At 38.3% G+C, this 25,158-nt stretch overlaps 1 protein-coding gene across 1 annotated transcript; it reads left to right on the top strand.

Annotated features, from left to right (window-relative positions):
• The first annotated feature begins 4,829 nt into the window (after nucleotides 1-4,829).
• On the top strand, nucleotides 4,830-24,738 carry EIF4E (eukaryotic translation initiation factor 4E). The gene is made up of 7 exons (XM_088529412.1): nucleotides 4,830-4,876; nucleotides 13,436-13,551; nucleotides 15,313-15,408; nucleotides 16,877-16,940; nucleotides 19,138-19,251; nucleotides 21,790-21,929; nucleotides 23,671-24,738. The coding sequence occupies exons 1-7, from the start codon at nucleotides 4,859-4,861 to the stop codon at nucleotides 23,783-23,785; spliced, it is 663 nt and encodes a 220-aa protein (XP_088385538.1). The 5' UTR covers nucleotides 4,830-4,858; the 3' UTR covers nucleotides 23,786-24,738.
• The last annotated feature ends 420 nt before the right edge of the window (nucleotides 24,739-25,158 follow it).

Here is a 25,158-nt window from a genome sequence, read left to right as displayed (position 1 = left end):
TTTTTTAAAATTAAATGCTATTTTATATATATATACATGTATATGCAAAAATCCTATTTAACCAACAAGCTACAGCAACCAACAAGCTTCCTCTTTAAAGAGAGGAAAGAGAAAAAATCATGGGTGTATCTTGAGATAATAAAGATTTTAATTCTTTAGCATGAAGACACAGTAAAAATTAGAGTAAAGTTCTGGGCCAGTGAAGTAAATGAGGAAGTTAGTGGTATCAGCAGGGATTTCACAGTCAAGGCCAAAACAAAGAGACTTTAGTGTGGTACAATACTTAAACTACTTTTTTTCCACTTTAGGTATCATGGACTGTATTATAAGACATCAGCAATTGTTTCTGTTTTCAGGTTTCAAAACCGAACTGAGATGGTCAGACAATTTGCTGTACATGGCAGAATGAAACATATATTCCTGACAACTACTTAAGTTCAACTACTTAAAGAGATGGAGCTCTAAACTGTATAAGGATTGGTGAAGAAGCGGTATGTAACACTTCTTTATCTTAGGCTCTCTTTATTTTTTTCCTGCTGTACCTCCAAAAGGTGTAAATTTTGTAGCTGTAACTATGATGCCTCATGGCCATGTATCTTGATCTTTCTTCTAGATGGTTTGAGGGTAATGTCACTACAGAGGGCAACCATACCGCCACTGAGGATCTTATCTATGCCAGCGACTCAGAGAAGAGATAACGGTAATTCATAATCCTCTAATTTTTATTGAAAAATTGTTGGGTAATTTCTGATGTCATTTTTAGAGGATTTGTACCTCTTTAACTCAATAAACCTAAGAAAAATGTGCTATATTGCAATGCATGTTTATTTCCTATTGCTCAGTAATAAAGTAGGTCATGTTCTGAATTCAGATGTACTGTAATAGATATGCTGCAGAATCCAGACAAATGATATTCGACGTTCAGTATCATTTGATAGTGACTATGCATTCACAATTATTTTCAGTAAAATAACATTTATAGCTCTAAAATACAACTCCGAACACTGGATTCATTGATGAGAATAAAAACAATATTAAACGCAAAAGCAGCTCGAGGGAAAATGATCGGAGGGGAAGAGGATTCAGGATGGATTATCTTTATGTTAAGAGATTTAAAGGCAGGATAAAAACAAAGGCATCAAAGGATGAACATGGTTGTCAAACAAGTAAAATGCAGTATTAGATCTGTCTGGCAATATATTAGGCAAATAAGTATGAAGGCCTATTAATTACTGTATTCATATTAAACAGTTTCTAAATTGCAAAAGTAAGAAAAACGTTATATATAATAGATAACTTAATGAAGAGCGTATCACAGGATACAAAAAAAAATTCTGCATGTATTGACATACTTTCTAATGTGCACACTAATAGATTATATTCTTATTTTGTCAGCATAACACGATTTAACATTAGACAGCGTACACAGAAGGGAAAGAACAGTTACTTATTTTCAGTGTTAGCACTGGGAATGTATCCCAGTTCACAGAACCCAAAATGTGCTCTTTCATTGTGAAATTGTTTTCAGTATTTATTTCTTTAAAGCAATATTACAAGTGGTAAGGATCTTGAACATATATTTTGTCATGTTTTATTTAAAAAGGTAGGGTGGCAAATAAAATATTACTTAACTGAATATTCTTGGTTTCTTAAATACCAAACTGTAACACTAAAATGAAATTTGTAGCAAAAGGAATACTGCAGCCAATTTATTGTTCCGTAACATTTTGATAATAACCAATGGCCATTCACCAATCTAGAAATAAATGTAGTGGAAAGCAGATGCAGCTTTATTCCTTCCACTGTCAGTCTTGCAAGATCACAGCCCCTATGGGAGTTACTGCTCCAAGCATTTTTGCCTCTGTTGTCTGGATCTCAGAGTAACAGGAAGGCTCTCTTCCTATAAAAAAGCAGTTTGTCTTTGGAAAAGCCACTCTTTACATCAAATCAATTAGTATCATTACAGGATCACCAACAGCCAAAAAATTCACCAGACTTTGACTCCATTTCAAAGAGTGGAACTATGTAAAAATAAGAGTTTGTTAAAGTGACTGAAAGATGCAGCTAAATAAATTAAATAGTTACCATGTTGCCTATAAGGATTTAAGTTGCACACCCGGAAATACAGGGGCTATACACAATCTCACGTTATGGAGGAGGGCTTGAGAAGAGCAAAGTAGTATTTAAGTGAAACAAAGTAGTAACATAAATCGTGTAGATGAACTATAAGAAAACAATTAAATTGACCTCTATGAAAAGAATCAAAGTTAAGAATAAATCTTTCTTTGATCCTCTGAGGAGCAGGAAGCCTTCCAGAAGAGTGAACAATTGATAACCATGGTATTAACAGGAGTACTCAACAGAAGGTCTTAGTGGAGAAGTTTAATAAATCATTTGAATCAGTTTTCACTGTGGAAGAAGCTGGAATCATTTGTGAGGGGCTCACCAGTGGATATCCTGCAAATTGAAGGGATTTTGTGGAAGAGAGAAACTTATTAAAATGAACAATAAAAATCACTAAGACTAGACAATATTCACAGTATTCAAGGGGAAAATCACAAAACTAGTAACAGGTATGTGTAATCACAGTGTTAAAACTGCACTGGTAACCTGGTGTCTGCATGACAGCAAGTGTAATACTAACTTCTGGAAAGAATCAAGTGTGATATTAACTTCTGGAAAGAGTCCTATGGAAGTTAGGGGGCCTGACAGGCTGGGAAGTCCTCTTCCCTCCTCTGCAGATCGGCAGAAACTACTCTAGGAAACAGAATCAACAAACACCTGCATAAATATCATCTACTGGAAAGAGTCTGCATGATTTGTATAGAGGGAAATTCTGCCTTGCAAACTTCCAAACACCTTGCACTGAAGGTGCTAACTTCATAATACCTTCAGTGCTGAGAAGGTGTATTTCAACACACTCTCTCTTCCCTTAACTTCCTCTCTTCTCAGGACTGTCATTTCATATTTTTCTTCTATTGTGAGGTGAGCCGTCCTGGCTGGGAAAAGTGATTTCGAGGCAAGAGAGGTGGATTCCTAGGGTGAATGAAAAGCACTTTAACCACTACAATTATTATCTCTCTGTCCTTGTAGCAATACCTCTATTTCTAGGTCACCTGGGGAAGCTGATGCTACATGGATGCTGCACTCTCAAAAGCCTCTGCCCTCACTCTCAAAGTCTGAAAAGGTTCTACCTCCTACCTAACTCTTTAGCAGGTTTAAAAAGAACAGATTTGAGCAGAGCACACACTAGACTTTCTGTGACAGGAACATTTCAGAAGGAAAATGAAGTTACATGCCTTTCTCTGGGCACATTGCCTCCATGATCAAAAGGAATTTTCCAGCCTTTTCTCACGGAATCGATTTAGAACTCAATATCTCTCTCATCCTGCTGTATTTCTGCTGTTTGTCCATTCAGGTGTCATCTTGGCACATGAATAACATGGGGTCTGCTGTGCTGCCTGGGAATCTTATTTCTTAAAATAGTTTGATTTACTTTTTAGATCCTTGTAAGGTAGGAATACTGTGGCTCTTCAGATATCTTTTAAAGCCTCCTGATTTCCTGCAGAACCATCATAAATCCGAGCTGTGGTAGCTCTTATTTGGTGCTTGATTTCCTACAGCCTGCTATTTCCATAGAGCAAAGTAGTATTTTTCTGCCGCTGTGGCTGGATTAAATTTCTCCTAACTCCTATTTTATTTAATCGAGGGCCAAGGAGCGGTGGAGCTGCTGCAATCCTTCTAATTAGGGTCAGAAATGTAATGTAAAGTAGGACTGAGTCAGCTAAAGCAGTGAAGGCAACATCCCAGGAGTCAAGATTTTGTGGTTTTAAAATGACCACGTTTCTACCTATGACCTTCTTCCAGGACCACACCTCTGCAAATTCTGTATGCAGAGATACTATCTTCTGAAAAAATAGGAGCAAAAATAAGAGGATAAAAAACACTTCTCTCAAAATATGTGTTCATATGCACAAAACAAGCCATACATCCAGTGTTGTTAAAAAAGATTTATAAATGGGTCCATAAGACTATTCTGTGTTTACGCTTGCTGTTGTTGTCATATGCTCCCACTTTCCTTTAAGTTCAATATTTCCTATCCCTTCTATTACCTCCTTTTGTCTTAGCTCTGTCTTAGCTCCATTTTGTGACCAGCAGTCTGGCTTTCTGGCTGCTAGAGCCTTATTTAGTCTTCTAAAGTAGCGTATGGGGAGGATTACACTGTTTCTGATGATGTTCTGTGTCTATTTGTCTTAACACTCCACTGGCTATTTTGACAGGCCAGTTGTTGCTATTCTGTATTTCTTCCTTTAAAAAAAAAAAACCCACTGAGTAATGTACATGAATAGTGATATTGCTGATTTCTCAGAACGTAAGTGTATTAAAGTCTCCAGACGCTCGCGACTCCCTGCCTCGAAGGAGGACCGTTTTGTCCCGTGACTGCGAGCGGGAAGCCGTTGCCGACGCTCGTTTCAAAGCGAGGCGGCAACGGCCGCCCGCCGCGCGCAGCATCACGGGAGGGCGCCGCGCGGCCGCATTGTGCGCGTGCGCGCGCCACCCCGACGCGGCCGCTAGGGGTCAGCGCCCGCTTCGCGCTGCCCGCCCCTTCCTGCGCACGTGACGGCGCCCCGCGCGCCAAGCGGCAAAGGGGCGGTGCTCCCGGCGTGCTCCGCGTGCGGGGCCTACAGCTCCCGGCAGGCGCCGCGCCCGCGCGGCCGCCGCCCGCCCCTCCAACGGCCGCGCAGCTCACGTGACCTCCGTCAGCCAATCGCGTTTGAACGTGCTCTTTTTCCCCGCCGCTGCCCACGCCCGCCCCTTCCCCTCCCCGCGGCGCTGGTGCGGCCATATCGATCCTAAGATGGCGACTGTGGAACCGGTGAGTGCCGCGCTGCTTCCTCCCGTCCGCCGGCTCCTCGCCTTCCTCCGGCATCGCCCACGCACCGGGCGGCGCGCGGGTGCGGCGCGAGGGGACGGGAACAACACGGGAAGGAGGAGGGCGGCGGGTGCCGGGGCCGGCGAGCAGCGCGCACGCACGGCGCGGGGGAGGGGAGAGGCGCCGGTCTGGGCGGGCGCACGGTTGCGGGGGGCCGTTGGGTCTGTGCCGTCACCGGTGCGCGGGAGCGGAGTGGCCGTTACGGCCGTTGGTGAGGGAAGAAGAGCGCGCGGGGGCCTGCGCGCGAGCGGCGCTCGCCGCCCTGGCGCCCATTGTGCGGCGGCGGCGGCGGCTCCCCCGCGGCCCGGCCGCCCTCGCGGCGCGAGTGGAGCCGGAGGAGGAGGAGCCGCCGGGGCCGCGCGCCGCTCATGTGGCGCGCTGGGGGTGGCCATGTTGCTCTGTGCCGCAAGGCGCCCGCCGTCGGTCCTTTATCCTCCCTGTCACTCGAGCCCGCGCCGCGATGGCGGCGGCGGCTGCCGGCCCCGTGGCGCAGCTCTGTGAGCAGCCCGGCCTCCCGCTCCCCGGCCGCCGTAATATCCGCAGGCTTGCGGCGGAGGGTGCCTTGTGCCCGGGCAATGCGCCATTGCTATGAGCTGGACTGACCCGAGGGGCTCCAACTTGGTGGCAGCTACTCTGTGTTTAGGCTACTGAAATAAAGAAAACGGCGTGGCTGATGAGCTTTTATATGCAATGCAAACGCATCTTCTGGCTTTGTTTTATTTTATTTATTTTATTTTTTGGCTGATTATGCCTTTCTGGATCAAACTCGTGCTCCTTATTTTTTTAGCTTTCTGTAGACTCACTTCTGTAAGATGCTTAATTAAACGTTTTCCTTCTTTCTCCCTGCGTATTAAGTCGTGTTTGTGAAACTGTGCAGCGTTTCATAATTACTGTCCCGACCTGCACCTCCCTGAAGGATTGAGGCAGAGCTGGCCATGGGCTGGTAATTGTCAATGTAATTGCACATACTTGTGTGTCATGGAGGATGGGCAGTGGAGGACCTTGTGCTGGGCCTTAAAGAAAACGATAAGTTTATGGATGGTAACCTCTTGTTGCTTCTGTTCCACAATCTACAATTAGTGTCTACTTTAGAGAGGCTCTGTGTAGTCTTTAGATAGAAAATATTTAACTACAGAAGTCAGCTCACTCTTTTTAAATGCAGACATTTTAGATTGCTAGAGAGATGGTCTTAAGCAGTGCTGGTGATCTTACAATTTTATTCTCTGGACAAGAACAAAAGTTGAATACAGGAAAAACTAAAAGTGGTCAGCAGATGTAAATTCTTTGACTATTGGTTCTGAAGCAGAAGAATGTGGATTGTTAGATGGTGACCTGGAACACCCCCAGCAGGCAGCTTTCCCATGTTCTTGGGCCATAGTCTCAAACATTTATTTTCACTTCTGAGGTCTGATCTTTCTAAGCTTCAGCCCATGTTTCTGAAGATGAGAGCATTCTGTCTTAGGTGTTCAGTGATCATCACAGGGCTTAGCAGTTGTGATAAATTATTTGTAATGCTGATACCCACTGGAAATTGCAGCCACACTGAAGACCTGGTTCTGTGCCTCACTTGATTCCAGTGCTGGCATAAGCTTGTGCCCGTGCTCTCTGTTATTTTTGCATGCTTGTGTAGTTGCATTTTGAAGTAGATCTGGGGCCTAATTTAGACCAAAATAAGCAATTTATTTTGCTATACCATTTTTCTAGCAGGATTAGTTCCCAAATGTGGTTTAACTCAGAGTGACGCAGTCATTCTGACCCAGTAAAAGCAGAAGGCAAGGCAACACTTCAGACAGTTTAAGAAAGGCTGATGTTGACTGTTCTGCCATGAAGCAAATGCATGCTATGCCTCCTTATTTTCAAATGCATTTAAATAACACATTTTCTTTTTATTCTTTTAGGTGGCTGACATTTCTACCTAAACTTAAATTTGATCTTACCTGATGACCGAATTCATAGATGTTTTAAGAATAGCGCATGATCTGGACTTGAGTAGTTGAGTTGTATGTAGGATTAGTTGTATGTGATTGCTTCTTCAATCTTGTATGGATGCCTTTCTATTGCTCACCTTCAAAATCTGTACCTTGGTTTGAAGAGATGTGTCACATCTATAGTAAACATCTTGCAGTAAGAATTACTTTGCGTTAAGTATTTTGTGTAACTGAGAAGTAACCTTGCTTCAATGATTCTTATACACAAAGGGGGAAATAAGTTAGGGAATGAAAGAAAAGGGAAATGTCAGGTACCCCTTTTTGTCCTGTATGGCCAGATCACTTAGGATGTTGCTTCCCTAGTCTGAAAATGTATCTGAAACAATGCAAAGCACTAATGAATGTGTGGGGATTTCCACCATCCCCTCCCAAGTGGGGATACTACTGAAATAAATATTTCTCTTTTTTTCTTTCTAACACCTTGTTGTTGTCACATGTAACATAGTTTTAAATGTTGAGAGGATGGACAAGTATTCTTGGAACTAGTCAGGAATGCTGAGGCTTCTGGTTGGAATACTCTTAAAGGGCACTGTGGAACCCACTAAGAAATGCAAGCCTGCTGTAAGGAAAGATAAACCTGTTCTGCTGTGATTCACATCTCTACTGCAGGAAAAACTTTCAGCCTTTGCAAAACTGAAAAACTAAAATGGTCAGTTTATCTTTTGCTACCCACTCAGGCTTCTCTTATAACGCTGTTCTATCAGAATTTGCAAGAATATGCAGGAATGTGTTCTATATTTCCGAGATTAATGTGTGGTCACTTTTGGAACCTATGAGGCTTATCGGATAACAGTGTACAAAGTCTACAAAGTCAAAAACAAAGCCAATAGTAATGCTTTGGTAAACAGTAGTTTACCAAAGGTGACTTTAAAATTTATCTAAGCAAAGACCATAACTAGAAAGTGCATGAAAGTTAATTGTATGGGAGCATCTATCCCTTATCCCTAACTGGAAAATGGGCATTATGGTTCTCTAATTTTTGTGTCATGGTGGCTGTATTTACATAAATGCACTTTTGAATTCAACTCTACCCTCTAAAGGTAAGGTATGCAGGTGTCTTCATTTGTGACTAATGTGTAATTTGAAAAACACTTGTCTATCCAACTTATTGCAGATAGGTAAAATTTAGAAATAAATGAATATTTCCCTACAATGAAACTATTGTTTCTAAATGCTAGCAGACTCTACAAACTAGTGTATAACCTCAAAAGTTTGAGAAGTTTATTTCAAAATATTCCAAAAATTAAAGATACAATGAAAGATTTTTCTTTTGTATTAGCAACAAGGATTTTGCATGTGAATTAAGCGTAGCCGGATTCAGCCTTAGACTTACTCTTGCTGCTAGGTATTTTTGCCTTAATGTTGGTAGTGAGCTGCTGTAGCTCAAATTGCTATCAGTAATCAGGGGAGATAGTGTTTAAAAGTGAATTCAGGTGACTCTTAGGCAAAATCTTTCGTTTTTTAAAAATGATATTTTTGAGAACTAAAAGTTTAACAAAATTTTTTGAGATCACTCATTTCTTAAAGTTCTAGAACGTAGTTCTTTTTAGGATGTTCTTACTGTTAAAATACTAAATGTGTGGAATATCATTTAGTAACAGATTTGAGTGTCCTATGGAATAGAAATGTTTTTAACTGCTTTAAAATTACAATTGTCCTTGATTTTTAATACAGTGGACATAAGTCTGAAAAAATACAACTAAGTAATGCTTTGTCTAAATGCGGATAAGAGTTGTTTAATAGTCTTTTAAACTGCATTCTTCAGATTTTCTTGCATGCAGTGAATTTGAATAATTTATGTACATTGTCTGCTTTTCAGTAATTTTACTGCTGGCATGTCCAGTACTTTTTTGGTGGTTGGAGCCTGAAATCTTGAATGTATGTTCATTAAATTTTTTGTTTTAAATTACGACTCTAAGTATCTTAAATTTTCAGCGGAGGAAATAAAATATTGTGCTTAGTTGAAAGAGTGTCTCAAAGTTTTTCAGACTTGCAGTAATTAAAGATGCTTTTTATACCTGCTGTGTCAAAGTGGGTGGAGCGGGGGCGAAATTAGCTATTAGATGTTTTGTGTCCCTAAGTCATTTGAGCTGAGGATAATTTGTAACAGGTGACTATTGGTACCTCTGTTCCAGTGGGTAAAATGCATAATTTATATTTTTTCCTCTGTGTGTTTGTTCACTGCTCAGACTTACATATCAGTTCTTGAATTGCTGCTGGCCGAAGGAATAGAGCATGTGCTTTGTTTAATATAGCATGTAACATTTGCTTGTGGCTGTATTTAAGTCGGTTCCCCTGCTTTAGTTTTTGGTCTTAAGTGCTTTATTCATACAGAGATCTTGATCTTTATATATATATATATAATTTACTTCATGAGTTGTTATTCTAGTTGTAGTGTAGCAATAGTTATCTGCCAGAAGCATGGATACTAAGATATAAATCACATTCTTTTTATGATGGGATGACTGGAAAATGCATTTTTCTCATTCTGTTGGAAGCACTAAAGAAGAACCTAAAGCTGTCGGATCCACCTTATTTTGGCTTCATTCAAGAAAACTTTGAAAGCTTTGTCTAGCAGTGGACTCTCTACCATTTTACACAGAATGCATCATAGTGATGTGTCGTGTGCTTTGGGAACCTAAATGTCACTTTTTCCTAACCATCTCCCATAGGTATTAGATGATGTGCATGTGGTATGGGCAGTAGCTGAAAGCACTTGGAGGAACCCAGTCAAGCAAGCTGTGTTCCCAAAGTGTCAAACCTGATTAAGCAGTTTTGACTGGAGGTGCTGTTTATTTCTTGTCTTGGTGACACGCACCTCCCTTTGATATGTTGGTCATAATGTGCTGTGGAGAAACAGTAATGACACCAATTAAATCCCCAAGTGTCAGAAACTGGGTAACGTGCAGATATGCATGGTTGTTAAATGCTGAGTAGGCAAATGTTTCCTAGACTTCTGCAGGCTGATTCCTACATCAAAAAGTATGTGGGTAGTGAATAAATGTCACTCGTAATTATGTTCTCTATGAAGAGTAGGACCAGCATGTGAAACCTTCCAGTTTAGCTGGTCGTGCTACCCTATTTTGTTCTATCTATTCAAAAAGCAGCTAGCGTAGTGATGGCTTAGTTTAATAGTAGGCTGAAATTCAACTTTAGGTTAAAGATCACATTAGTTATTACACTACGTGTTGTGAGACTTTAAATTTGGCAGTCCATCAACTGCTGCTGAAGACAGTTTGGGTTTGGTAAGTTAGAGTAGCACTTGGCAAATTTCAAGATGTGAATTGGTAAAATGTGTGTAATATAACAATAAGTGATGCGATATTTACAGGATCTTTTACCACCTTATTGTTTCATGTTTCTAATTTGTTAGATGATTTTGGTAGTTGGACATCAGTAGTGAACTTCGAATGGCGGTTAGTGAACCTACACACTTGGTGTTTGACTAATGGCGAGAAGAGCTTCACTTGGATGTGTGTAAATACTTGAACTTGGTGGTTAGAATAGTGAGAAGAGTATGAGAGAGAAAGAAATGGGAGCCTGTATGATTAACCAGCTAAAAAAGGAAATGATGTTTCCTTAGTACTTGTGCTTTTTTTCTGTTTCCCAGGATGGCAGTGGAAAATAAAAGGTAGTGAACTGACTACTTTAAGCCTGCATCTGTAAACAATTGGAAAATGGCTTTATGATAGAAAGCTCTGGTTCCAGCTTCGTGCCTTTTCCCAAATTTGTTACAGCCTGTACAACTGAGCTTATTCTTGATGGTCAGCCTTGTGGTGAAAAATCTCATGCTACTTTTGAGGGAATTCACTTCATCCTGCATCAAGATGATAGTTAGCTAGACCTTGAAAGTGAGGTGGCTGTGACAACAGCTTGAAATAGTGGTAAAGCTGAGTTCGTTACTGCTGTGTAGCTTTCAAAATATGATAAGCTACTTGTTACTGTAGCAGCTTGACTAAAATGTTTGTGCAGAGTCAAATCTCTTCCATTTGCCCAGGTAGGATCTTTGAACACTGGTTGGTCACCTTATGAATGGTAACATTGGTTTGGTATGCTGGGCAGGAACTGAGGCTCATTGCGCTTTTTTTTTTTTTTTAATAAGCTGTACTATGCAGGTGCTACCTTAATCCTTTTCAATGTTGTCTGACATTAAAGATTTGTGAAATTGCATTTATTTGTCAGCCCTGCATTTGCTTGGTAGCTTTGCACTGTTCCTTTCAGAAGTACCATAACAATCTAGAATGAGTGTGTGTAATCAGAAAGACTTTAGGATTATTCTTTCAGATATGGAAGGCTATTTGCTGAGCAGGTATGAATGAGATGCTCTATAGCTCAGGACTCTGCATTCATCAAGAGTCTATTTGATATCATAGATTATAGTGTAATAGTCTTTGTAAATCTATTGCAAATCCCAACTGTATTTTGCAAAATACTGTTGAGTACTGTGAATAAAACAGACACTATGACATCTAATGCATGTTTTTTATGTTTCTTTTTCTTTTTAAATATTGGCTATATTTCTGCTTTTTGTACTTGTAAGTGAAATGTTTCTCTGGCTTATCTTATTGCAGGTTGTCATTATGTGAACTTTTTGGCCATGCTGTCATGTAATGCAGAATACTGTTTTGTTGGAGGAGGAAATATCAAAATGTTTGTTTGGTGTATTTGGCAAAGACCAACTTAGTTTGTTTTGTGGAATTCTTAAGTGTACTAGGGATTTTATTTGAGAGAGCTTGAAGCATTTATGGATATTCTGCTTATTTTTTTTTCCAGAACTGTGGATTTTTTTTTTGCTGTGTATTGCACTGAAAGATTTGACAGATTCTTTAAAACACTGCCTACTACTGTGGATTTGTCAGTGATGTGCCTAATTGGGCTTTTCAGAAAGTGTTTACTTTTAGTAAGAAAAATAGAGGAAGGAAATTGTACAGCCGTTGTGTGAAAAGCCTAATCCTGCAACACTACCTGCACCTTGAGTTATAAATCAAAACAGCATCCTAATTGTCACCGCTTTTGTTGAGCCTTTCTGTTTCTGTCTTTTCTCTGTGCACATGGGAGCATGTGAAACCCCTTTTAATTTGATTTATGTAGTATTTCTAGCTTTTGAACTTTGCTAGGTGATACTTGATTATTTTTGAGCTTAGTGATATAATTTCTCTCAAGTAAAACACAGTATAATACAACTAAATGTAATAAAATTGCATTTAATTTAATACAATTAAATATATTGATTATAAAAGGAAAATCTTGTTGAGTCACATCTGGATTTTCAATAGGGATTTTCCTTTTATAATGGCTGGCTGGCATTGTGAAGTGTTTCTGATATCACTTCAGATCTAGTCCACTCTCCAGCAGCTTAGATGGTGATAAACTGAATTTGGGAGATGTGAGCAAATTGTTCCCTTAACTACATGGCTTAGCATAACTTAGTCCATTTTTATATTGCTTTTTTTTAGACCACAACATCTAAACTCATCTTTGAGTACTATTTTTGTATTGCTGCATTTGGGGATGTCTATAGTATTTGTCTGCTGTAGTTAGTACTTGGTGTCACTGAAGTGCTGCTTTTGTGCAGTCAGCTGCACATAGACAGATGACTTTTTTCTGTGTGTTAACAGTGGGGAATGAGCTATAGTCTTCGTTCCTTGTCTCTGCAATATTCTAGAAAGGATTGCAAATTAGGGGAGATGGTGGTAACTAGAGGGAACATTTGGCCTGACAATAAAGCTTTGTGTTCCTTGATTTGAAGGAATGGCATTAGAATTTCAAACCTGACACAGTGGCTTTTGGAACTGAATGACAAGCTTGGGGGGTTCACATGCGATGGGAATATATTATGTCACTTGGTATTAGTGTGTTTGATCTGTCTAGCACTTTCTGTGGCATTCTGAAAAGAATACTTAAAATCAGCTTAATCTATGATAAATTATATGTCCAATTAAAGTTTTGTTTGAAATGTTGTTTTTTTTTGCGTTTGTTCTTTGCTTGTTTGTTTTTCTTAAGCTGACAGTAACACTTGGATTTTAAACCTGAGAGTTCTAATCCTGTTTAGGATTTATAGACACATTAATCTTCTGACTAAGCGTGGCTTGTAAGTTCATTTTCAGTTGTTTTGTCTGAAATGGGGCAAAAAGTAATTCTTATTTTTCTTCTGAAATTATTATTGTTTGGGGAATTAATTTAGAGATACGTATTCTATAAGTGTCTTGTGTATTCCTGAAGCACCTCTCAAAGCTGCGTTTCAAAGCAAGATGAGTGTTAGGTAAACCATGCAGGAAGCAAAGGCACAGGAAGTAAATGGATGAGCAGCGCAATATGAATTCATGCAGTTAGTATCAAAGACCTGTTTGGATGCTGATGAATAGTGATGCAAATACTGTGCTTCTGTTAGGTGACTAAGCCCCATAATCCAGAGTGAATTAGAGGAACTCTTAGTTCCTCTTCTTAAAGTTACTTCAAAGAACTAAATTTCTTTAATAAAATTGAAAAGAAATTAATTACTTTTTTCAAACAGGAAACCACTCCCAATCCTCAGCCTTCAGAAGAGGAGAAAACCGAGCCAGCACCTACAGCACCTAGCCAGGAGGTTGCCAGCCCTGAACAGTATATTAAGCATCCACTACAAAACAGGTGAATAGTTTGGAAGTATGATGGTAATTTTGCCAAGGAATCAAGATTGCGCATGGTTTTAAAAACTTAACTTTTGTTTCATTTGACCTTGCCTACCTTTTCTTGCAGTTTCTGTGGTGTTTCAGTGGTGGCTTTGAGATTTTTACTGTGAATAAAGTTACAGAGAAAATAGAATTTGATCGTGTTGTAATTTAGAACCTGTTCAAGTAGTGTTGTCATAGAAATTGAAATCTCTTGCAAATTTTTGAGGCAATTCTGTAGCCAAATAATGGAAAGTAGAGCTCATATTGCCTGATTTACTTAAGAATTGATCCCTGAGATGAAGCTGCTACCAAGCAGAACTTGAAAATCTCATTCCAGCTATTAAGGTGTCAGAGGTAAAGGACTCTTGTTCTTAATTCTGATCAAATAAGTTTTAATTTTGGCTTTGAAGCTACTGTGCTAGAAGCCATGTCCATCAGTTAAAGTTTAGATGTGTGTGATCTGAATGGTTGGTATATATGATAATAGTTGTCACTATCCGTAGGAAGTACAGCAGAAGAAACTCCCCAAAAATCTTAAAAATGGATATTTGTATCATTAAAAAGACACATAATCTTTTTTTTTCCTGAAACGTGGGTGAAAAATTGAGTTATGAAAAGCCAAAAAACCCAAGCCTTCTTACCAACAATTTTACCAAGAAGCTTTGTACTTGAAGAGCATGATTTGACCTTCTGCCACGTAGATTTTTCAGCTTCTAAACTGAACTAAAGGGACAGAAAATCCACTTGGTAAGATGCAAGTGCTTCAAACAGGGCAGATAGAAAGTCATTCTCTCCAAGTGGCAGTAAGTCGAAAAGCACCGTAATGGTCAGGTTGAAAATACTCAAGTCATGAAAGGACTCAAAATAATACTGGTGTTTGCCAACTTCTTAAATACGCTCCCGTGAGAGAGAAAAACCGAAGTCTAGTTCTAATTTATGGTATCTTGGCAATGCTGAAACTGTCAAAATGAGATATAAGCTTATATGGTAAATGTTTCATCAGATACTACTTTCCAGCATTTTAAGTCATATTTTTTAGATCAGCGAAGAGCATCTGCCCTGTTCATTTCAAGTGTGTTTAATGGTTCAGTTTGTTCTGTTTTGAAATTTGTGTTTAGTGGAGATAGTGTTGAGAGCTGAGTGAGAAACTTCCTTCAGTCTGACCTTCACACATACAGACCTGAAAATAGAGGTTAAAAGTTGGAAATTTTACAAATGTCATTTGCAAGGTTAAAGCAACTTCCCCTTTTAAACTGAGGTTCTCCATGAATGTTCAGAAAAGCTTCATGGTATTTATAGTTTTTGGACTTACATGAGGTAATTAGCTTTTCTAACCTTTACAAAGAAATTACTGGAAAGGGAGCTCCCAATTTGAATGGTTGGCATTATTTCAGACTATAACCACTATTTGGGGTGCAAGGTACAAGATAGCATCTTACAAGTGTCAACAAGTAGAAATGTCTGAGGCTTAGGGATTTAGAGCCTTGGAACCGCTCTTCCAGAATTGCTTCCTTCCAGAAGTAAAAAGTATGAATGGGTTGATCAAGTGTCCCACAATTCTTTTAACTGGAACAAAAATACTGTTGATTTGTTGAGAACTGGATTGGAGAACTGAATCATGTAGTCCGTCAAAAATAGGCTTCTATACTACTCTATTGAGTTTACGATTAGTTTAATTATTTCTAATATAGTATTTTTAATATAATTTTCATATACTCATCTACATTGTTTTCTTTAGATGGGCACTTTGGTTTTTTAAAAATGACAAGAGCAAAACTTGGCAAGCAAATCTTCGTCTGATCTCAAAGTTTGATACTGTTGAAGATTTCTGGGCGTAAGTAAATGTTTTTAATCTGCATAACAATTGTAGTAGGTATCTATGCCAAAGTCAGAACATGTAAAGAAGATATTTTAACTTCATTGCTCGAGCTTGACATCTGGAAGTTGTTTATGAAGTTGAAGGTGAGGTCTACCCCGTTCTTCAAAATGTTGTAGAATATGCAGCCTTTGAATTAATCACAAGTTCTTTACAGTTTAAAGTACACTTTGCTGTGGACACTGTGTATAATTGTACATACATGACATGGATATAGAAAGTTGTATTCATGCAGTAGCTGTCTGATACTAATCTGAATTTGTAAAATGTTCAGAGGAGTTGATTGTCTCATCCTGGGCTCCAAATTTCTCTACTTGATTAAATTGTCCTTGATTGCTGGCTCAGTTCAGATCTGCAAGAATGCCTGAATCTGGAGCGCATAGTCCTGGGAGACTGAAAATTAACAAAACATCCTTGAAAGAACTTTAGAGGTGATAGAAGAAACTGCCCTCCTTCTGAATTGAAGGTCTGCAAAAGCTATTAGATGGGCTCAAACAGCAAGAACAAAGCTTTTGAAGAGACCCATGCCTTCCAAAGATTTACTTAAGTTGTATTCAGATGACTTGGAATATTTTGGCCTACCATAGTGATGGATATATGGAGAAAACTCATTATGGAAGCAGCATGAGATAGAGGGTAGAAAAATGCACTGTATACTTTATCTTCCTTAATGCAGCATGCTGTGTTGGGTTGTAAAGATTTTTTTTGTTGCATACCCTCCTTTGGATGTGAGCACTAAATTAAGGGTAGTCTTTTTGTTTGTGGGAAAATGAGACCTATCAGCCTTTTTAATACCAAAAAGGAAGAAATAACTGCCAAAGGTGTTAGACAAGTGTTTTATCTGTGCAGTCATTGGAGGAGGATAGGGTTCTGTTCTTGTAACCAGCTTCTGTATCCCTGCTGCGGGGGTGGTGATGAACAGTACTTTGCAACCTGGAGGTATTTGATGGGAGAGTATTTTTTTTTTGAAGCTTGTTGGGAGAGTTGGTTATGGATGAGTCTTGAGTTCATATAATCAGGAGCTGACAGTATGGTTAAAAGTGCTTAACCTTGATGTCTCCAGTCAAGATATAAAATCAATCACAGTTGAGAAGTTGCACATCTGTTGTGGCTGTGCAAGTTTGAGGTGTGCTTCCAGTGACTTCTATTCAAAATAAGTTTTAAAAGAAGTAGAAAGATTTCTGGAATATGCAGTAATGTAGGAACTCAGCATGTATTCATAAGCTGGTTTCTGTTCTGCTTCTTTAAATGTAAAAGATATTCAAGTAATGCTTTTGTACTGTTGAAAAAATATATACATAATAGAATTGCTTTTAAAAAATCTTTAATGCTGCTTATTTTTTATGTGGTTATATATCTTAAATTTTCAAGAACTTTGTATATTAAGATAATGCTTAATTTTAATCCTGCTTTTTTCCTCCAATAGTTTATACAACCATATCCAGCTCTCTAGTAATTTAATGCCTGGTTGTGACTACTCGCTCTTTAAGGTATGCTTCCTAACCTTTTTGTGATTGAGTTTGGGGTGTTGGTGGATGGCTTCCTGGCAAAGCAAGATGCTGTCCAAATATTTTGCTTTGTGTGTTTGGGAGCACAGTTGTAAATTTCCTGAAAGTTAATTTTTTAGTCTCAAGCAGAAACTCTCAAAATCAGGCTGGTTACTAGTTCTGAATATACAAGAATATACTTAAACATATACTCATATACTTATAGTATATGAATATACTTTAAAACACATTGTCTGTACTATATACTATATTAATATACTTAAGTATAATGAATATATACTTATATTCATATACTTAAAGTATATGAAAATACTTTAAAACATATTGTCTGTAGAGTGTTTTTTACCTGATGCTATGTTTATCTTCCTTTTAGCTCTGGGATGTTTGTGCAAATACCTCAAGTCTCTTTAAAAAAAAAAAAAAAAAAAAAAAAAAAAGGAAAGATTTTTTTTTTTTTTTTTTTCCAGTGCTGTCATTTGATGTGACATGAAAGGAGTTAAAATGTCTTGTAAGATCCTTGGGAGGCTTCAAGGGGCTGCAGTACTATGCTTTAGGAAAAATACTAACAGTGTGTACAAAACCCTTGTGATTTCTGCAGCCTGAGATAAGTGTCCTGGTTCCTTAGGTATGAAATAGGAAACTCTACCCAGGAGCTTGCCAAGGAATGTAGTTTCCCATTCAAACCAGATAATAGGAAGAGTTAAGGAGAAATTTTATGTGAAATCCTGGCTGGTGTCTGCAGTGGAGAGCCTCTCTAGAGCTCTAAGTTAAATCCTGACCTCTCCCAAGTGCTTCTAACACACAGGTGGTTTGGATTCAGATGCTTGGATAATCTCTTTAAGTACTGGTTCCTACTTCCTCCTTTGCTTCTCAAACATAGCCAGTGGCTGGAATTCCTCAGCAGGTTGTGTATGCAGTTTGTAAACTCCAGGAGCTTTAGGCAATGACGAGGCTCTGTGATGCTTGGCTTTGGGAAGGTAACAATATTTTAGGTGCCTGAGGAGTTACAGTAATGAAACCTGAAGAAGCCGTAGGGCTTTCAGTGGTTAAGATATATGGATCAGGGTTATTTTAAATATTTATTTTAAAATGTTTTTGTTTGAATTCCAAATGCCTCTGAGTACTTGCATGTTTTCTACCACTGATTTATTGTCTATCAGACAGAATATAATTATTTAAATGGATGAAGCAGGTACAGCAGCAGCAGCTGCAGGCTTTGAGATCTCTTGCTGTCGTCCTTCAATCTTGACCTCCTAAGAGTTCTTCTCAAGGTGATGTAGTTTGAGCTCTGCAGCTGCCTGTGAGGACTGTATGTCTGAGAAAGGGAACTGACACCACTTCTGTCCTGTGTGTTACTGAGCAGTTCATTAGGTTTTGGCTGAAGTTCTGCGGTGTAGAGAAACCACCATTAAGACATATCTTACTGGAGCTATTCTCTTCAGATTGTTAACTTGCCTTTTAAATTTTTAAATTTTTCTTTTTGTAAAGTTCAGCATAACTGGTAGAGTCACAGCTGACTTGTTTGCTGGCTCAGCATGTCTACAGCCATTAAGTACAGGACCATTGAGACACAAATCAGAATTCAACAGGCTTCTAAGTGGTGGTTAAGGTTTTTTCTATTTTTTGTTTTATTTGCTTGGAGAGGGCCTGGTTATGGCAGTTACCAAAAAAGGGCGGGGGGAGGGAAGTGTTATTCTCACCTTACTCTTGTGGGAGGTCATTGAGACAGACTGCCAAGATGTGTGTTTCAGTGAGGTCACCTTCTCAAGGGGAGCATTCCCATTCCATGTGCGAGTGAAGCACTTGGCCAAAGCTCCCCAAGGCTAAAAGTTAGAACAGTGTCTCAGGAATGTAACTGATTTTATATAGTTTCGTAGAGCAAAAAGTGGATGTTCAATGAACGTTTAACTTTGCCTTTTCTCAGTGTATTTTTTTAAATGGAATATTATGTAGTCAAAACTCCTGCTTGTGTGTTAGTTCTTTCTAGAAATAAAAGCTCATTAAAAAAGATGCAGTCTTTAAATTGTTTTGCCAATCTTGGTATTGGTGTGAGACTATTTCTGAACAGGTATGTATCTCAAACTGTATTTTCTTCTTAAGTAGCTGTTTGAGATTTCACTTCTCTTTTGATTATCCCTTAAAAAATGAGATAATTATTTTTTTTTACTGTGCTTTGCAGGATGGTATTGAACCCATGTGGGAAGATGAAAAAAATAAGCGAGGAGGACGGTGGCTAATTACACTAAATAAGCAGCAGAGAAGAAGTGACCTTGATCGCTTCTGGCTAGAGACAGTAAGCACTATTGCCTTAATGTTGCAACTTAAGAATCTTACATTTACATTTAATATTAAAATTGATGTGGTGTTCTTGTGTGCTGCAAACTGGAATACTGGTAGCATCAGCTGTTCTATGTATTCTGACTGACAGGCTGTATTTGAAACTTTTTTAGTAGTGAAATTTACTGTAAAATTAGTTGTATGTCATTGACTGCTTTCTTATACAGGGCAGAAATAAGAATAATTCAACAGGGCAGATTAACCTTTGCTGTGCAGCATGTTGGACATAATTGTAGAACCATTAGAAATTAATATTTTGTCTCGAACCTAACTCCCAAATCCATCTTAACTGTTGAAGCATAGTATTTTATTCACACTTCTATATTGTTTGTTCTTGCAAGTGAACAGTTCTCAGGATATGGTTTTATTTCAGCAAGTGATTTGACTTTATTCGTCCTGTTCTTGTACTGTCAGTGGAGTAATAATACAGTATTTTGTACACTGCAGAAGTTCTTACTAGCTTGTTGCCGTTATCTTAGAATAGGTTTTTTGTCATAGGTATGCTTCTGGTAATTATATGGATGGCACTAAATGTCTTGTGAAACAATAGGATTGTGTTGTTTAGAAGCCAACTCAAAACAACCTGAAGTTCCTAAGGTGATGTGAGTTTTAGGGGGAGGTCTGGGTTACAGTCAGCCCAATGCAAATAAAATCTTACCAAATCTCTGATGTTGCTTTTTCTTCACCCCACTTAAAGATTAGAATACTTCTTGTTTCTTTAGAGGGAAAAAATGACTCTCAGGTATCAAAGGAGAAGTATCTAAAATCACAGCACTTGCCAAGGGTTTTTTTAGATTGTAGCTGTTTGAGGAAAGTGTGGTGTTCATTAACCTGCCATGTGGTTGTACATGAGTAAGTGGACCATGTGCTCTTTGATTTGGCCTCCTTACCTAAATATCTGTGCGAGGTCTTTCAGCTCTCTGGACATACTTCATATTGATTGGAAAGCATGTACATAGACTTAAGGCTAGAAGACTTAGCTCTTTATTAGTAGCAAGTAATGACAGAGAGCCCAAGTGCCAATGTGATATATGCACTGGAGCAACTTCATTGCTTTTCATAACAGCAGTTGTTGTTAATCAGCTTTTTTCTAATAAAAATCAAAAGCATCTTCCATTTCCACTCTCCTGTGGAACAATCTTATTAATCTTTACCATTTTGAAGTGTAAATGTCACTTGCGAGCATTAAGGGTATACTTACCTCTGGTGTTCTCTGGGCATGGCAGTGCTCTCTCCTTGTATATGTACTAAGGACGTTGACCAGTGGTATTTTAAATGTTTGTGTGTGGCTTGAGCTTAAACATCTTTGGTTTTCATTACTCAGCGAATGTGTGCGTTCTCCATTTGGGTGTAACATTTAAAGTATGTCTAATTATACTTGACTTATTAAGTAGCACTCATTGTCTGTTTTGTACTTCCTTGGTGAAGTCAGCCCTTGCAGCTGTCAGTGATGCTGAAAGACCTGCTTTGTTCAAAATGTAGCAATACAGGCTTGAATTTCCAAATGTCAAAAGCAATTCTGAAAAAAAAAATAATGTATCGACAGCGTATTTAACATGCACAATGCAAATGAAGTAAACAGGCTTCCATTTTTAAGTGAATACTTCAAGGTGCAGGAAGACTTTAGTACAGGATGCAGAAGATAGATTTCTTTTCTATCAGAAGTTCTCAGTTTAAAATATTTAAATTATTTATATACAAAATTAAAAGGAGAGCTTTTAAGCACTCCCTTCATAATGTGCCTCCTTTACAGGGATGTGACCTAACTTAATCTGTGATTCCTGAGGTGTAGCACCAGTGCCATTTAAAAACTTTGCTGTTAGAGATCTGTTGGGAGAAATCTCATGTTACAGTCATTCTTGACTTGCAGTGCTGTTCTTGATGTGACGGATTTTCACTTTAGAGTCTGTTGGAACTCTGAAGCTTTCTGAATGTATTGCTAAGAAACAACATTTTATTAAATAGTATTTTGACAACCTAATTTATTTCTGAGTTGTTATACTTAGAACTGAGGTCAGGTAGCTGGCTCACTGTACCAGTAGTTCTTAACAAGTTCTTCCTAGCTAATGAATGTAAACACTTAAAATTTAAGGTTTGTGTAAGTATATTTTAAGGTTTGTAAGTATATTTTTAAAGAGAATAACATAATTAAATATTATTTTTACATGTTTTTAGATTTTATGGGGGAGACATTACATAAATGACCAACTATATTACTTAAAGGTTGCAGCTACCAGGACAGAAGGAGGAAAAACTGAAAGACTCAAAACAAATCGGAGGAAAATCTACTGCAACGGAGTTTACATTTGCTTATAACATTTTAACTGTTGAAAAGATCCTTTGATAAACAAGAGACTATTGCTGTATGGCAGGTGGCTATTAGCAGTTAAATTTAATAGTCCTCCAAGTGTTTTATGGACACTGAAGCCTTCTGCATGGAATTGGGTTCTGACTTGAAACTGCTACCTTTTAATGCTTCATCTTTATTTCGTAGCTGCTGTGCCTTATTGGGGAGTCGTTTGATGACTACAGTGATGATGTATGTGGTGCTGTTGTTAATGTTAGAACTAAGGGTGATAAAATAGCAATATGGACAACTGAATGTGAAAACAGGGATGCTGTTACGCATATAGGGTAAGTAGTGTGATCTGTGTCTCAAATATATGAAATTAAATGCATTTAAAAACAGTCTGTTTACATGACATGAGATTCCATGCTGAGTATTTGTAGAAAATTTTGAGCACCAGAAAACATTCAGTAAGCTGGATAGTGATCTGCTATCAAACTTACAGATGTTTTTCTACACTCTTGTCTCTGCATAAATACAAACCAAATAACCAGGCTGATCTGGGATTTGTTATGAGAAATAGTACACTAGTCTTCGCTCTGCCAAGAGAAAGTAGTCATCTCAACTTACACATTTTCCCCTAGTACAGACTCATGATAATACTCTCACCTGTTAGGTAGTAAGCATTGCTAAAACCAGAAGACTCTTTGCACTGTAGTACTGATGTTCTGAAGTTACTCTACAGTTGCTTGAATATTTTCAGTGGTTGGCATAGATTACCTTCCCAGCTGAGCACATCTTGTTTTAGGCTAAACCTTTTAACTGTCAGGCATAGTAGTTTGCTAATACCTTGTGCTTATGGATGGCTCTGACACACTTCTCAGCTAGGCCGTGTGGATCCATTGGGGACTGCCTTACTTACAGTACTAATTTAATTCCCATACAATATTTTTCTGACTGTGGGAAGGTCAGAAGACAGATGAGAACCAGGCATGCTGCACTGTTATGTGTACCCTTTGCTTATACAGAATAACTTCGTCAAACCTGACAATGCTGAGTGCATTTTGGAATGGCATTAACCATTGTTGGGGGAACTAAGATTACTTCATTTAACAACCACCAGTAAAAATAAACTGATATAGTGATTTGTATTGACTGTAAGTTATGGTGACTTCATTCAGTCTCCTAAGTTTATGCTGTCAGGTTGACATGACTGCTAAATAAACCATGTTAAGCTTTTACTTTACTGTTAGATTTTAAAGTCTGGACTATCCTGTAAACTGATGTATTATGCTAATAGGTTAAGACAACTTTATAGAGCTCTCTTAATCCCTGCAGTTCAGTGGGTTTGTCCAGTGGCTTAGAACTTGAAACCTGGAGACACTGGAACTCTGCATCTTATTTATATGTCTCATACCAAGGAAGAGCAGTGTGCCTCTGTGGGGAAGAGGGGTACTGCTGCTTCCCTTTGCATCCCAAGATCAAAGCTGTTTTATTCCTGAAAGCTCTTGAGTAGCTGCTGATGACCAGTACCATAGTGAATCTAGTGGGGCCTGCCTTTACTAAGGAATTAACAAAAATGGTTTCAGTATGTAGTTAAAGAAAAAAAGGCAGCTAGTGTGAGCAACTGGAGCTTGTGGGGTAAGGAAATGTACTGCCTTCTAGGAAATTGCTTTCTTGGTTCAGATTACTGTCTGAATACTGCTGAAAAGGTGGGCCAAGGCTTCCTTATAGCTGTGCGGTTGTGATAAGTGCAAATGCAATATGATGATATTATAAAATCCCCGTGAATGCAGTAGAATCCTTGTTCTACGTTTATGTAGGCCTAGTAATTATTTTTGGGCATAACCTTGCCCTATCTTACGTTAAGTTGCTTTTCATACAGTGTTGTGTACTGAAAATTGATGTGACAAGCTGGGAAAATTCTGTGATGCCTTTTGTTCATACCTGTGAAGTTCTTCCTAAATAGGTAGCTATTATTTCTTAAAGACACTAGCAGATCTAAAAATAGATAGCACTGCTATAATCCTTTCCTAAGAGCTTTGCTTAAACTGTTTTTTGTTTTGTTTTTTGTTTTTTCCTCTCCAGGAGAGTATACAAGGAAAGATTAGGACTTCCTCCAAAGATAGTGCTTGGTTATCAGTCCCATGCAGACACAGCTACTAAGAGCGGCTCCACCACTAAAAATAGGTTTACTGTTTAAGACGACACCTTCTGAGTATTCTTTCATAGGAGACTGCGTCAAGCAATCGAGATTTGGGAGCTGAACCAAAGCCTCTTCAAAAGCAGAGTGGACTACATTTAAAATTTGATTTCCATCTAAATGTTGCTAAGATTTGTGAGAAGTCTCATTCGCCTTTGTCTTGTACTTCTGTGTTCAATTTTTTTTTCTATTTTGGCTGAAGTAACCATTACGAATCAATTTCAGTACACTTCAACTCCCCTTCCCCCCCTACAAATCCATTAAAGGTTTTCCTGGCCCACTCTGTAATAGCTTGATAGAAATGTTACTATTACAAAAAAAGGCAATTGTTTATCCACAGTATTCAGAAAAGAAGTTGCATTTCTGTACCTGCAGGAAATTACTCTGTTTTACATTTGCATTGTATGCAGTAACATTTTGCTGGTTTGGAAAGAGCATGGTGCATACAGTTTTCTAGCATTTTTTTATACAGCATCATCTTTGCTGTAACCTATGCTGATGGCTGCTAGATTAATTTATTTGTTTTCCCTATTTGATAACATTAGTGATATTTTGATTTCAGTTGTTTTTGCTCATGTAACATTGGTGAAGAATCTGGGAATATGACAAAGGTGGAATAAACATTAATTTTGTGCATTCTTTGGTAATTTTTTGTTTTTTGTAACATCAAAGCTTTGCTACAAATTTATGCATTTCAGTCAAATCAGTGATCTGTTTGTGTGATTTCCTAAACATAATTGTGGATTTTTTTTAAAATGTAACACCATAATTTACATTCCTTACTAGAAATAGTATGTCTGTTTTTGTATCTTATGCTGTATTTTAACACTTTGTATTACTTAGGTTATTTTGCTTTGGTTAAAATGGCTCAAGTAGAAAAGCGGTCCCATTCATATTAAGACAGTGTACAAAACTGTAAATAAAATGTGTACAGTGAATTGTCTTTTAGACAACTAGATTTGTCCTCTTATTTCTCCATCCATACAGCAAGTATTTGTATTTCTTGTGACAAGGCAGTCTCTGCTGTGGCTTCTTCTATTGTAGTGTGTCTTCAAGAAAGATCAAGTCTGGAGCTATAGTTTATTATGTTTATTAAAACTTTTAATAAACCTGTTAGATAGCACTCTTAATCAAAGTGAAATTATGTTGATGTGGCTACTGTTTTTTTAGTGGCTGGTCCAACTGATTATGCTTTGTGCTTTTTCTCTTGGTTTTGTGCACACCAACAGAAATTCAAAGGTACATAGAAAGCTCTCTGGTTTCAGGTGGGAACTGTAGTAAAAGCACTTGAGTGATTTCTTTTAAAATACAGTTGCTGTTTGAAGTACAAGTAAACTGAGTTAGGGACATCACTACAGAACAAGTAAGTGTCA

This window comes from Tinamus guttatus, unplaced genomic scaffold, assembly GCF_059628265.1.
Source record: "Tinamus guttatus ecotype Peru unplaced genomic scaffold, ASM5962826v1 Tinamus_guttatus_pri_ptg000028l, whole genome shotgun sequence".
NCBI classification, from domain to species: domain Eukaryota; kingdom Metazoa; phylum Chordata; class Aves; order Tinamiformes; family Tinamidae; genus Tinamus; species Tinamus guttatus.
The sequence above is the reverse complement of the archived record's forward strand: the minus strand, read 5'-3'. Positions and strand labels throughout refer to the sequence as shown.